The sequence below is a fragment of the Carcharhinus amblyrhynchos genome, chromosome 16, assembly GCF_965287045.1.
Source record: "Carcharhinus amblyrhynchos chromosome 16, sCarAmb.v2.hapA, whole genome shotgun sequence".
Taxonomy (NCBI): Eukaryota; Metazoa; Chordata; class Chondrichthyes; order Carcharhiniformes; family Carcharhinidae; genus Carcharhinus; species Carcharhinus amblyrhynchos.
In genome coordinates, this window is record NC_137339.1 from 55,001,654 (window position 1) to 55,014,014 (window position 12,361).

General features: G+C 44.6%; 1 protein-coding gene across 1 annotated transcript in view; it reads right to left on the reverse strand.

The window, feature by feature from the left end:
- Positions 1-3,420: 3,420 nt before the first annotated feature.
- LOC145353734 (endothelin-3-like) overlaps positions 3,421-12,361 on the reverse strand; it is a 39,599-nt gene continuing 30,658 nt past the window's right edge. The window contains exon 4 of the mRNA XM_080204504.1: positions 3,421-4,320. Coding sequence (XP_080060630.1) covers positions 4,290-4,320 — 31 coding nt within the window. The 3' untranslated portion in view covers positions 3,421-4,289. The remainder of the gene's footprint in view (positions 4,321-12,361) is intronic.

A 12,361-nucleotide genomic window follows, 5' to 3' on the forward strand; every position in this document is an offset into this window, starting at 1 on the left:
AGATGTTGGCCTTTACCGCGAGGGGGATGGATTATAAAAGCAGGGAGGTCTGTATAAGGCACTGGTGAGGCCACAGCTGGAGTACTGTGTGCAATTTTGGTCCCCTTATTTGCAAAAGGATATATTGGCCTTGGAGGGAGTACAGAGAAGGTTCACCAGGCTGATACCGGAGATGAGGGGGTTAGCTTATGAGGAGAGATTGAATAGGTTGGGCCTGCACTCATTGGAGTTTAGAAGGCTGAGGGGGGATCTTATAGAGACTTACAGGATAATGAAGGGGCTAGATAGGGTAGAGGTAGAGAGATTCTTTCCACTTAGAAAGGAAACCAGAACTAGAGGGTACAGCCTCAAAATAAAGGGAGGGGGGCAGTTTAGAACAGAGTTGAGGAGGAACTTCTTCACTCAAGGGGTGGTGAATCTCTGGAATTCTCTGCCCATTGAAGTGGTGGAGGCTACCTCGCTAAATATATTTAAGTCACGGGTAGATAGATAAGGGAATTAAGGGTTATGGGGAGCAGGTGGGTAAGTGGAACTGATCCACTTCAGATCAGCCATGATCTTATTGAATGGCGGGGCAGGCTCGAAGGGCTAGATGGCCTACTCCTGCTCCTATTTCTTATGTTCTTATTGACAATGAAGGATTCTGGAAAGAGCGTCCTTGCAGTCTGCATTGCCATGAAGCAGCCTAGGAAAAGTGCACTTCCAATCAGCATCAGTCCAAGCAGTCTTAGAAGAATGATATTGAGATTAACATTTCCATAAAGCCATCTGGGAAGGGTGTCATTACAGTCAGCATCACCATGAGGTGGTCTGGAAGGAGCGTCATTGCAGTCAGCATTGCAGTAAAGGATTCTGGGAAGTGTGACATTGCAGTTGGCACTGCAGTGAAGTTGTTTGGGAAAAATGTTCTTACAGTCAGCGTCACCATTAAGCGATTTGGGACTAACAACCTTGAAGTCTGCATCGCAATGAAATAGTCTGGGAAAAATGTATCAGTAGTGACTGAAAGGACATTTTTCCCAGATTGGAAGCAGTCTGGGAAAAGTGTCCTTGGAGTGAGTATCTCTGTGAAGCAGCTTTGGAAGAGTGTGCTTGCAGTGTGCATCGCTGTGAAGCAGTCTGGGGAAAGTGTCCTTGCTGTCAGAATTGAAATGAGGAGGTCTGGGACAGGTTTTGTAGCAGTGGTCTGGAAGGAGTGTCCTTGCAGTCACCATTGCTGTGATTTGGTTTACCTAACATTTCCAAACTGAGACTTTTGGTAGCCAGTGGTATGAATAAATATGTAGCCATGGTGAGCAAAAGATTAGCCACAATTGTAATTGAATGGCCTCCTACTGTGCCTGTGATTAGCTTCACAACCAACAGGAGATTTTTCCCCTACATTACCTTAATTGTAAAATGTGCTGAGCACAGGGCCCTCTCTGCTCCAAGAAGAAATGAAAAATAATGATTATTATAGGGAATATTGACACATAGTACACAGCAGGAATGTATTAAGCTTTGATATATTCTGAGTAATAATATGCTGGTTAATGAGAGGAATGTGAATGTAAGGATTAAATAATATTAAATTACTGTTTATAGATATGAACATGAGATTTTTGACTCAAAGTAATAGTGAGCTCTATTGAGTTCACTATCTATCATCCTGATAATCACAGAATAAAGAAAATGACATTGTTGATTAATTATTGCAATTCATCTCAATGAATTTACCACAGACTCTGATAAGGACGGAAAAATCCAGTGGTGGAAATCTATTGAAGCCAGAAAGCAAATTCTAGAGACATGGGCTTGAGATATTGACCTTGGCTGACTGTGTGGAGTTAGTACATTCTCCCTGTGTCTGCATAGGATTCCTCCAGATGCTCTGGTAGTCCAAAGATGCATGGGTTAGTGGATTTGGCATGCTAAATTACCCCTTAGTGTCTAGAGATGTGTAGGTTAGAGGGGTTTAGCCATGGTAAATGTTTTATTCGGAAGAACTAGCAGGGATTTCTAAAGGAGAAAACATGTTTAACTAACTTAATGGAATTTTTTGAGGAGGTAACAGAAAGGGGCAATGAGGGTAGTGTTGTTGATGTGATGCACATGGAATTTCAGAAGACATTTGATACAGTGCCACACAATAAACTTGAGAAAAGTTATAGCTCAGAGAATAAAAGAGACAGTACCAATGCAGATACAAAATTCGTTGAATACAGAAAATGGAGAGTAACAGTGAATGGATATTTTTCAAGCTAGAGTAAGGTTTGTAGTGTTGTTCCCCAGGGGTCGGCATTGGGACTGTTGCTTTTCCTGATATATATGAATGATCTAAATCTTGGTGTGCAGGGGCAATTTCAAAGTTTGTGACGATACAAACCTTGGAAACATTGTAAATTGTGAAGAGGACAGTGTAGAACTTCAAAAGGAAATGTGCAAGTTGGTGCAGTGGGCAGATAGGTGGGAGATGACATTCAATGGGGAGAAGTGTGAAGTAATTTATTTTACTAGGAAGAACATTGAGATAGAATACAAAATAAGGAATTAAATTCTTAAAGGGGTACAGGAGCAGAAGAACCTGGGTGCATACTTTCAGATAAATGTTTAATTTTAATGGCATCAAGGAGTATGGGGAGAAAGCAGGAACAAGGCATTGAGATAGAGGATCAGCCATGATCATATGCATGGCAGACCAGATTCAAAGAGTCAAATGGCTTACTCCTGCTCCTAGTTTTCCTTTTCTATATGTACATAGATTATTGAAAGTCACAGGGTAGCAGTTACTAAAGCATATAGTATTCTGGCCTTTATTCATAGAGGCATAGAGTAAAAGAGCAAGGAGATTATTCTGAACTTATTCAAGACGCTGGTTATGTTTGTGTTTAGTTCTGGGCACACTACAGGAAGGATATGAAGGCATTGGAGACAGTGCAAAAGAGATTTACAAGAATGGTTCCAGTGATGAGAAACTTCAGTTATGAGAATAGATTGAAGAGGTTGTTCCCCTTAGAGAGATGGGAGTTTTAGATAGGGAGAAACTTCTCCCCCTCATGAAAGGATCAAGAATATGAGGGCACAGATTCAAAGTGATTTTGAAAAAGAAGCAAATGTGATGTGAGAAGTTTTTCTCACAGTGAATGGTTGGCATGCACTGTCTGGAAGTGTGGTGGAGATAAGTACAATTGAGTTATTCAAGAGGGTTTTGGATGTTTCTTTTCAAATAATCAATGTGCAGGGTACCAAGTCATGGTGCTTGTTTGGAGAGCCAATGTAGACACAATGAGCCCAGTGGTCTCTTTCTCTCTCTCCCTTTTTATGGATCACATTGAAGCTATCAATGATTCAAAGTGGTTTCCAGCCCATTATAGCAATCACTAAGACCATGCTCACTGACCTCCACTCATCTACTTTCTGCCCCCATCTCACACACACACACACGCACACATATATATATATCTTCTCTATTCTATCCCTTACACGTTCATCTTACCCTCTTATCCATACTTAAGTCCACTCATCTACTTTCTTCCCCCAACACACATATATCCCCTCTATTCTACCTGTTACACATTTATCTTATCCTCCTGCTCTTACTCAATGCCTTCTCCCCCTTTCATATTCCTCTCCCCACTGCTCTGCCATACCCCCTCCAACCTGCTGTCTTGTACACACCTGCTCTGTCAGCATTCGCTGATATTTCACTCCAGCAGTTTCTGTCTGGTTATAGTTCATCAATGCACAAAATGCGCAGGAAGCCAATAGTAAATCCCACACTGGGTAACCGGCAAGGTGGATTGTATTGGCACATACATTGGCATTGGAAAAGCTGTACTATCACTGTGTGTTAGCCATATGATTGGCAAAAACAACATCCAACTGTACCTAACACCGAAGAATTAACACTTTACACCACCCACAAGAAAAGCTTTTCGCCCTTCAATGATTGCAGACATAGACTTGCAGTGTGTTGGGGTTGTGAAGTAATATACACACTAGAATACATGTTCAAGTGTTAGTTCACTGGGGTCTTTCACATGGTAAGTGTATAACTGAGCTGTGTAATATGCAAGTTGTAAATGTAAACTGAGAGATGAGGCACATTGTTCCACATTGCCTCTGTCTACAGCAAGCTGAGAATCTCAGCTGAAAGGAATCCAGAGGAAGTGTCACTCCACAGTCTATCCGCATCAAACACAATCTTTGCTGCTATATCCATCAGTCACAATCCATTGCCACACAACTTCCTGTTGCAAAGTGTCTCATTTCCTCTGTGTCTCAATGGGGGCAAAAAAAGGGACCTTCTGTCAGCTCAAGTTCTTTGTCTTGTCAGGAAGGCTGTGAAAAGAGACAAAAATTTTAACCAAAATTGTAAAACAATAAAAGTCTCATTCCATTTTCCACAGCTAAGCTCTCCCTCATATGTAAACATGTAGGGCTGGATTCTCCAGTCCTGTTGCAGTTCACCAAGATTTGGCTGAGTGCCAATTTCTCTATTATCACTGGCAGTGGCAAAAGAGCATGAATGGCCAGAGAATTCCAGCCATAATTATCTCCGCTAGTCTAGAGGAGGAGGTCTGACAGTTTTGTGTAATCATGAGGTGGCGAAGCCAGCACTGGACTAAGGTGGGCACAGTGAGAAGTCTCACAACATCAGGTTAAAATCCAACAAGGTTATTTGGAATCATGAGCTTTCAGAGTGCTGTGATTCCAAATAAATCTGTTGGACGTGTGTAAGAAGATTATTACAGAGCTGCAGAGAGAGGATATGAAGGACAGAGTTTCTTTGGTTAGAAATAAGAAACAACAGAAGTGCACTATCAGATATATGCTACAGACCACCAACTAGTTGAAAAGGTAGAGAGGGACAGAGAATGCAAAAAAAGTCTGTACAATAGTTGTAAAGGGACTTGAATTATTCTATGTAGGTTCAGGAAATAATAGTGGAAAGAGTGGAGAGTATGTTCAGAAGAATTTGCTTGATCAGTATGTTTCGAGTCCAACAAACCTATGCCATCTAGTTTTAGACTTCCCTACCTTTGGGAAAATATATTGACTATCTAGCTGATCTATGCCCCTCATTATTTTACAGAGCTCTATTAGATCACCCTTCAGCCTCCTATGTTCCAGAGAAAAAAGTCCCAGTCTATCCAGCTTCTCTTTATAACATCATGTCCCAGTAGCATCCAGTAAATATTTTATGCACTCTTTCTAGTTTAATAATATCTTTTCTGTAATACAGTGACCAGAATTGCACACAGTATTCCAAGTGTGGCCTTACCAATGTCTTGTACAACTTCAACAAGACATTCCAACTCCTGTATTCAATGTTCTGACCAATGAAACCAAGCATGCTTAATGCCTTCTTCACTGCTCTGTCTACCTGTGACTCCACTTTCAAGGAGTTATGATCTCTTTGGTGAAGGGAATTTAATATTGTTGATGGCCTTGCCAGAATTGGATGGATATGGGGTGTAACAGCATCAAGACAGTATTATGGATGGTCAATCGATAAGACCCATCAAGCATTTTCACCAGCCAAATTGGTGATTTGTTTCTATAAATGCAGATCGTGTCTGCGTTGGTTTCCTCTGAGTGCTCCGCTTTCCTCCCACAGATCAAAGATGTGCGGTTCAGGTTAATTGGCCATGCTAAATTGCCCCTTAGTGTCAGGAGCACTAGCTAGACTAAATGCATAGGGTTATGGGGATAGTGTCTGGTCGGTGCAGACTTGATGGGCCAAATGGCTTCCTTCTGCATTGTGATTCTATGATTCTATTCCCTGTTCTTTTAAATCTTTGATTATATTGTGAGTGCCTTCAAGACCTCTGCTTTAACTGAGTATTGCCACCTAGTTGGATGCAGTGACTCTGGTATTTTAATTAATTGAATTTTTAGATACTCAGTCTCTCTTATGTTTGGCTCAGACCTTTGGGAATAAAACATAAATTCCCCCAAATTTTCCCCTTTGTTCCCAAACTATTTCCATCACCTCCACTGATCCCACTAAACTCCATGGCAGCCAAATGTCTTGGGTCACAGAGTGGTTCCTTGTCCTTTTCCCCAGACAAGGGTATTACCTACTGGCTGTAGATTGAGATTACAGAATTATGAAGAGAAAAGATAGAGTGGACATTTAAAGTTATTTTCTTTGGCGGAGAATTCCAGGACCAGGGAACACAGATTCAAGATAAACGGCAGAAGGTGTAGTGGGGACATAAGGAAGAACTCATGCAGAGTTAGCGGGTTCTTTGAATTCACCACCCGAGTTGGTATTGGAAACAGAGATCCTAAACTCGAGGATCCATAATCTTCGACCAATGCTTCCCTGATTCATACGCCTGACAAATACCCCCGACGCATAATACCTCAACCCATATCCCCTGACACATACACCCTGACCCATAGCCCCGACTTATAATGCCAGACACTTACCCAGACCCAACACAGGTCCCCCCCAAGCCATATTCCCAATCCATAGTCCCAACATATAACTCTTGACCCTTAACCCCCAACCCATTCCCAGAGCTATAATCCCCGACACATTTCCCCAACCCATACTGCCCGAACCATGCCCTGACACATAGCCCCTGACCCTTATCCCTGACCAATAACTCCTGGACCCATAACCCTGAACCATATCCTACAACCGATGACCTCTGACTCATCCCCCGATGCATAACTCCCAACTCATAACCCACCAAAGCATTTCTTAAACTTACCCCTTCTCACCTTGAATCTGTTCCCCTTGAAATTGATATATCCACCCTGGGAAAAAGCCTCTGGCTATCTACCCCTGTCTATGCCTCTCTTAATTTTGTAGACCACTATCAGGTCTCCCCTCAGCCTCCATACTTCCAGTGTTAACAATCCTAATTTACTTAACCTTTCCTCATAGTCTCCAATTGACTAGGTTGATTGACAACTAAGGTTACATAACTAGGTACAGCCATGCTTTCATAGAGAACTCAAGGCAGGCATCATTTTGGGATCTTTAGAGAGAGTTCGCTTTCTATGTATCACTTGCTTTGTCTGAAGTGGAGAATGGAATCTGCCAGGAAATTAGCCTTTTTTCTCTGAGATGCTACTATTTGAGGGTGGAGCTTTCCCTGCAAGTTGGTACATGAGAATTAGAAGTTAGGTGTCACTGGATCACTCTCCAGAGGTGTTAAAAGGACAGAAATTAAGTAGTCATGTAAACATATTTGGTTTTTGAGCTAACTGGTTCTAAAGAAGGGGGTATGTTTATGTGGGGATGCAGTAAACTGGAACAATAGAGATAGCTAGCTGTTAAGAATTATTTTTTGTCGTATTTAAGTGATTTAATTGGTAAAAGTTATGCCAGGTTTTTTTTGTTATACTATAACTGTGTTCATAAATAAAGTTTGTTTGATAAAAGCTTCTTAGTGTGTCACTTGAATCATACCTGGAGTGAAACACCTTACGCCAACACTAATATCAAAAATTAAATATAAAACTTAGGGTCCAGGCTAACTTCATAATACACTCTGGAGTTTCTGGCCTGGGACTTAACAGGAACCGTGTTCCTTATGATGATCATGAAGCCTTCCATTGTTTGCTGGGGCAGACGAGTGAAGGAGCAGAGAGACAGATAAGAAATTACCTGTTAAAAACCTGTTTAAATAAGTTTAAAGCACTTTGTAGTAAGAACTTACCTTGTAGAACTGTTTAAATCATTTAAAAGCATTTTTGCGGGCTTTTTGTATTTACCGCTTTAAGAAATCTGAGGGAGTGGTTAGAAGGGAGTTGAGGGGGAGCAGGCTTTAAATCAGCGCCAGGTTTAAAGGGGGCCCTGGTGTAGACAGCGGGCAGTGGAGTGAGTGGGAAGCAGAGTGAGCTATTAGGGCTTAAGATCAAAAGGGCTTGAGAGAAAAAGGGCCAGGTAAGTTCGTGTGGAAATTTTCAAAACTACTACAGTGAATAATGGAGGGGCATGTGATGTGTTGTTTCTGCATGATGTGGGAGCTGGTGGACCCCAGGGTCCTTCCCAGTGACCATGTCTGCAGTAAGTGCAGGTTGCTGGAGGAGCTCCAGCTCAAGGTAGATGAGCTGGCCTCTGAGCTACAGACACTGAGGCTCATCAGGGGGAGAGAGGGTGCCATTGTCAATGGGGTGCAAGTGACATCCACCCCCACTGGACTGGCTAACTCTAAGGGTCAGGAACAAGAGGGGGCTGCTGAGAGGAGGAAGGGGGGTGGGGAGCGGAGGAAGGGGGGTGGGGAGAGGAGGCCTCAGCCTCTCAATCTGCATAACAGGTTTGAGGTTCTTGCTTCCAGTCTGGACGAGGACGAGGGAGGTGAGGTCGGTGAGCAAACTGCACACGGTACAGTGATGCAGCAGGACATAGGCAAGGAGAAGGTGAAAAGGAATGTAGTAGTGATTGGGGATAGTGGGGTTAAGGGTATTGACACTGTCCTGTGTCACAATGACAAAGTGCACAGAAGGGTGTGTTGTCTGCCTGGTGCTCGGGTCCAGGATGTCGCATCTGGGCTGCAGAGGAACCTGGAGTGGGAGGGTGAGAATCCGGTCGTTGTGGTACATGTGGGTGCCAATGACGTAGGCAAAATGCGAACTGAGGATCTGGGGAGGGAGTATGAGAAGCTGGGAATGGAATTAAAAAGTAGAACCGACAAGGTGGTTGTCTCTGGGCTACTGCCTGAACCGAGTGCAGACGGGCGTAGGGTTGACAGGATTAAGGAAGTGAATGGGTGGCTCAGGGATTGGTGTGGGAGGAATGGGTTTGAATTTATGGGGCATTGGCACCAGTATTGGGGTAGGTGGGACCTGTTTGGGTGGGATGGGGTGGGTCTGAACCGTGCTGGGACCAGAGTCCTGGCGAGTCGTGTAAAGAGGACTGTAGACAGGGCTTTAAACTAATTAGAGGGGGAGAGGGTGCGAGGGTAGGTGACATTACGAGACCTAAAGTTAAGGAGAGGGTACAGGTAAGGGAAGAGGCCGAGGATGTCCCAGTAATAAAGGGAGTAGGGGGCGTGAGTATGGTTGGTGGCGTTCCGGCAAATAGGGTCCAGGTGAAGGCTGGGATGAAGGCACTGTATCTGAATGCACGAAGCATTCGGAATAAAGTGGATGAGCTGGTGGCGCAGATCAGCACAAATGGATATGATCTGGTGGCCATTACAGAGACGTGGCTGCAAGGTGACAGGGACTGGGAGCTGAATGCCCAGGGGTATCAAGTGTTTAGGAAGGATAGACGGGAGGAAAAAGGCGGGGGCGTAGCTCTGCTGATTAAGGATAGCATCAAGGTGGTAGCAAGGGATGATATTGGAGCCAAAGAGCAGAAAGTGGAATCGTTGTGGGTGGAGATTAGGAACAGCAAAGGGAGGAAGACGCTGGTGGGTGTCGTCTATAGGCCCCCAAATGATGATCTGGAGGTGGGGCGGGCTGTTAACGTGCAAATAAATGCGGCGTGCAGGAATGGGACAGCTGTAATTATGGGGGATTTCAATCTGCATATTGATTGGTCGACCCATGTTGGACGCGGTAGGCTCGAGGAGGAGTTCTTGGAATGCTGCTGGGATAGTTTCCTTGAACAGTGTGTGTTGGAGCCGACGAGGGAGCGAGCTATCTTGAATCTGGTGTTATGTAATGAGGCGGGTAGAATCAGGGACCTTGCGGTGAAGGATCCTCTTGGGGAGAGTGATCATGGTATGGTGGAGTTTCTGGTGCAGATGGAGGAGGACAAAGTGGGTTCCCGGACACGCGTCCTTTGTTTGAACAGAGGGGAGTACGGTAGGATGAGAGAAGAATTGGCGAATGTTGACTGGGGGAGCGCGTTGGAAGGTAGGTCTGCTGAGGAGCAGTGGAGGATCTTTAAGGAGGTCTTTCTTGGTGCTCAGCAGAAATTTATTCCAATGGTTAAAAAGGACAGTAGGAGGAGAGGTAATAAGCCGTGGATAACGAAGGAGGTGAAGGAAAGTGTTAAATTAAAAGCGGAGGTGTTTAGAGTAGCTAAGAGTAGTGGGCGAGAAGAGGATTGGGAGAGGTTTAAATGTCAACAAAGATTGACAAAGAAGTTGATAAAGAAGGGTAGGAGAAGCTATGAAGCTGGGCTAGCGCTTAATATAAAAAAGGATAGCAAGAGTTTTTATAAATATATAAAAAGGAAGAGGCTGGCTAGGGTGAACGTTGGACCCTTAGAGGATGAGAAGGGGGACTTAGTGGTAGGGGATGGGGATATGGCTGAGGTCTTGAATAACTTTTTTGTTTCGGTCTTCACGGAGGAGGACGTGAATAATTTGCCGGGTGTTAGAGATGGAAAGGTGGTAGGACTGAAGGGTCTCAATGACATTACTGTTACTAGAGAGGCGGTGCTCGACAGACTGGAGGGGGCTGATTGTGGACATGTCCCCAGGACCGGATGGAATGCATCCGAGGGTTCTGAAAGAAATGGCGGAGGTGATAGTGGATGCCTTGGTGGTTATTTTCCAAACGTCGCTGGATTCCGGGGAAGTGCCGGAAGATTGGAAAACGGCTAATGTTACGCCATTGTTTAAGAAGGGTGCCAGGCAAAAGGCAGGGAATTATAGGCCGGTTAGTTTAACGTCTGTTGTAGGTAAAATGTTAGAATCCGTCATCAAGGAGGAAATAGCGAGGCATCTTGAGGGGAATTGCTTGATAGAGCAGACGCAGCACGGTTTCGTTAAGGGGAAGTCGTGTCTAACAAATTTACTGGAGTTCTATGAGGATGTGTCTAGGGCGGTGGATAGAGGAGAGCCGGTGGATGTGGTCTTTCTTGATTTTCAGAAGGCGTTTGACAAGGTACCTCACAAGAGGTTATTGCAGAAGGTAAGGGGGCATGGAGTTGGGGGTAGGGTGTTAGCGTGGATAGAGGATTGGTTGTCAAATAGGAGGCAGAGAGTGGGGGTTAATGGGTGCTATTCGGATTGGCGGTTCGTGACTAGTGGAGTACCCCAGGGGTCGGTGCTGGGGCCTCAGCTATTTACCATTTATATAGATGATCTGGAGGAGGGAACTGAGTGTATTGTGTCGAAATTTGCTGATGACACCAAGATTGGTGGAACGGCAAATTGTGCGGAGGGTGTGGAGAGTCTGCAGAAGGATCTAGATAGGCTGGGCGAATGGGCCAGGAAATGGCAAATGGAATTTAATGTTGGCAAGTGTGAGGTGGTCCACTTTGGTAGGAATAATGGTCGGAAGGATTATTACTTACGTGGCAAAAAACTGCAGCAGGCGACGGTGCAGAGGGACCTCGGGGTCCTTGTGCATGAGTCGCAAAAACCCAGCTTGCAGGTGCAGCAGGTGGTCAGGAAGGCAAATGGGATGCTGGCCTTCATAGCGAGGGGGATTGAATATAAAAGTAGGGAGGTCTTGCTGCGGCTGTATAGGGCATTGGTGAGGCCGCAGCTGGAGTACTGTGTGCAGTTTTGGTCGCTGCACTTCCGCAAGGATATTTTGGCCTTGGAGGGAGTGCAGAGGAGGTTTACTAGGCTGATACCGGAGTTGAGGGGGTTGAGCTATGAGGAGAGGCTGAATAAACTAGGCTTGTACTCGTTAGAGTTTAGAAGAATGAGGGGAGATCTCATTGAGATATATGAGATGGTGAATGGGATGGATAGGATAGAGGTGGAGAGACTCTTCCCGCTCAGAAAAGACAGTGGGACTAGGGGGCACAGCCTCAAGATAAAGGGGGGGTGGTTTAGAACGGAGTTGAGGAAGAACTTCTTCACTCAAAGGGTGGTGAATCTCTGGAATTCTCTGCCCGTTGAAGTGGTGGAGGCTACGTCGCTAAATATTTTTAAGACGCGGGTTGATGGGTTTTTGATAAGAGAGGGGATTAAAGGTTATGGGGAGAGGGCGGGAATGTGGAACTGAGCCACGACAGATCAGCCATGATCTTATTGAATGGCGGGGCAGGCTCGAAGGGCTAGATGGCCTACTCCTGTTCCTATTTCTTATGTTCTTATGTTATGTTTCTCATCATAGCTGAATTCCTCCTCTTAACCAATTAAGATTAACCAATTAAGAACTCATCTTAACTAATTTCTCACTTAAGAATCATAGAACCCTACTGTGCAGAAAGAGGCCCTTCGGCCCATCGAGTATGCACTGAACACAATCCCACCCAGGCCCTACCCCCATATCCCTATATACTATACTCATTAATCCCTCAAACCTATGCATCCCTGGACACTAAGGGGCAATTTCTTAGCATGGCCAATCAATCTAACCCGCACATCTTTGGACTTAACCATAGAAACATAGAAAATAGCAGCAGGGTTAGGCTATTTGGTCCTTTTAGCCTATTCCACCTTTCATTATTATCATGGCTGGTATCCAACTTCATAGTCTCATCCTGCCCTCCACCTATCCTTCAATC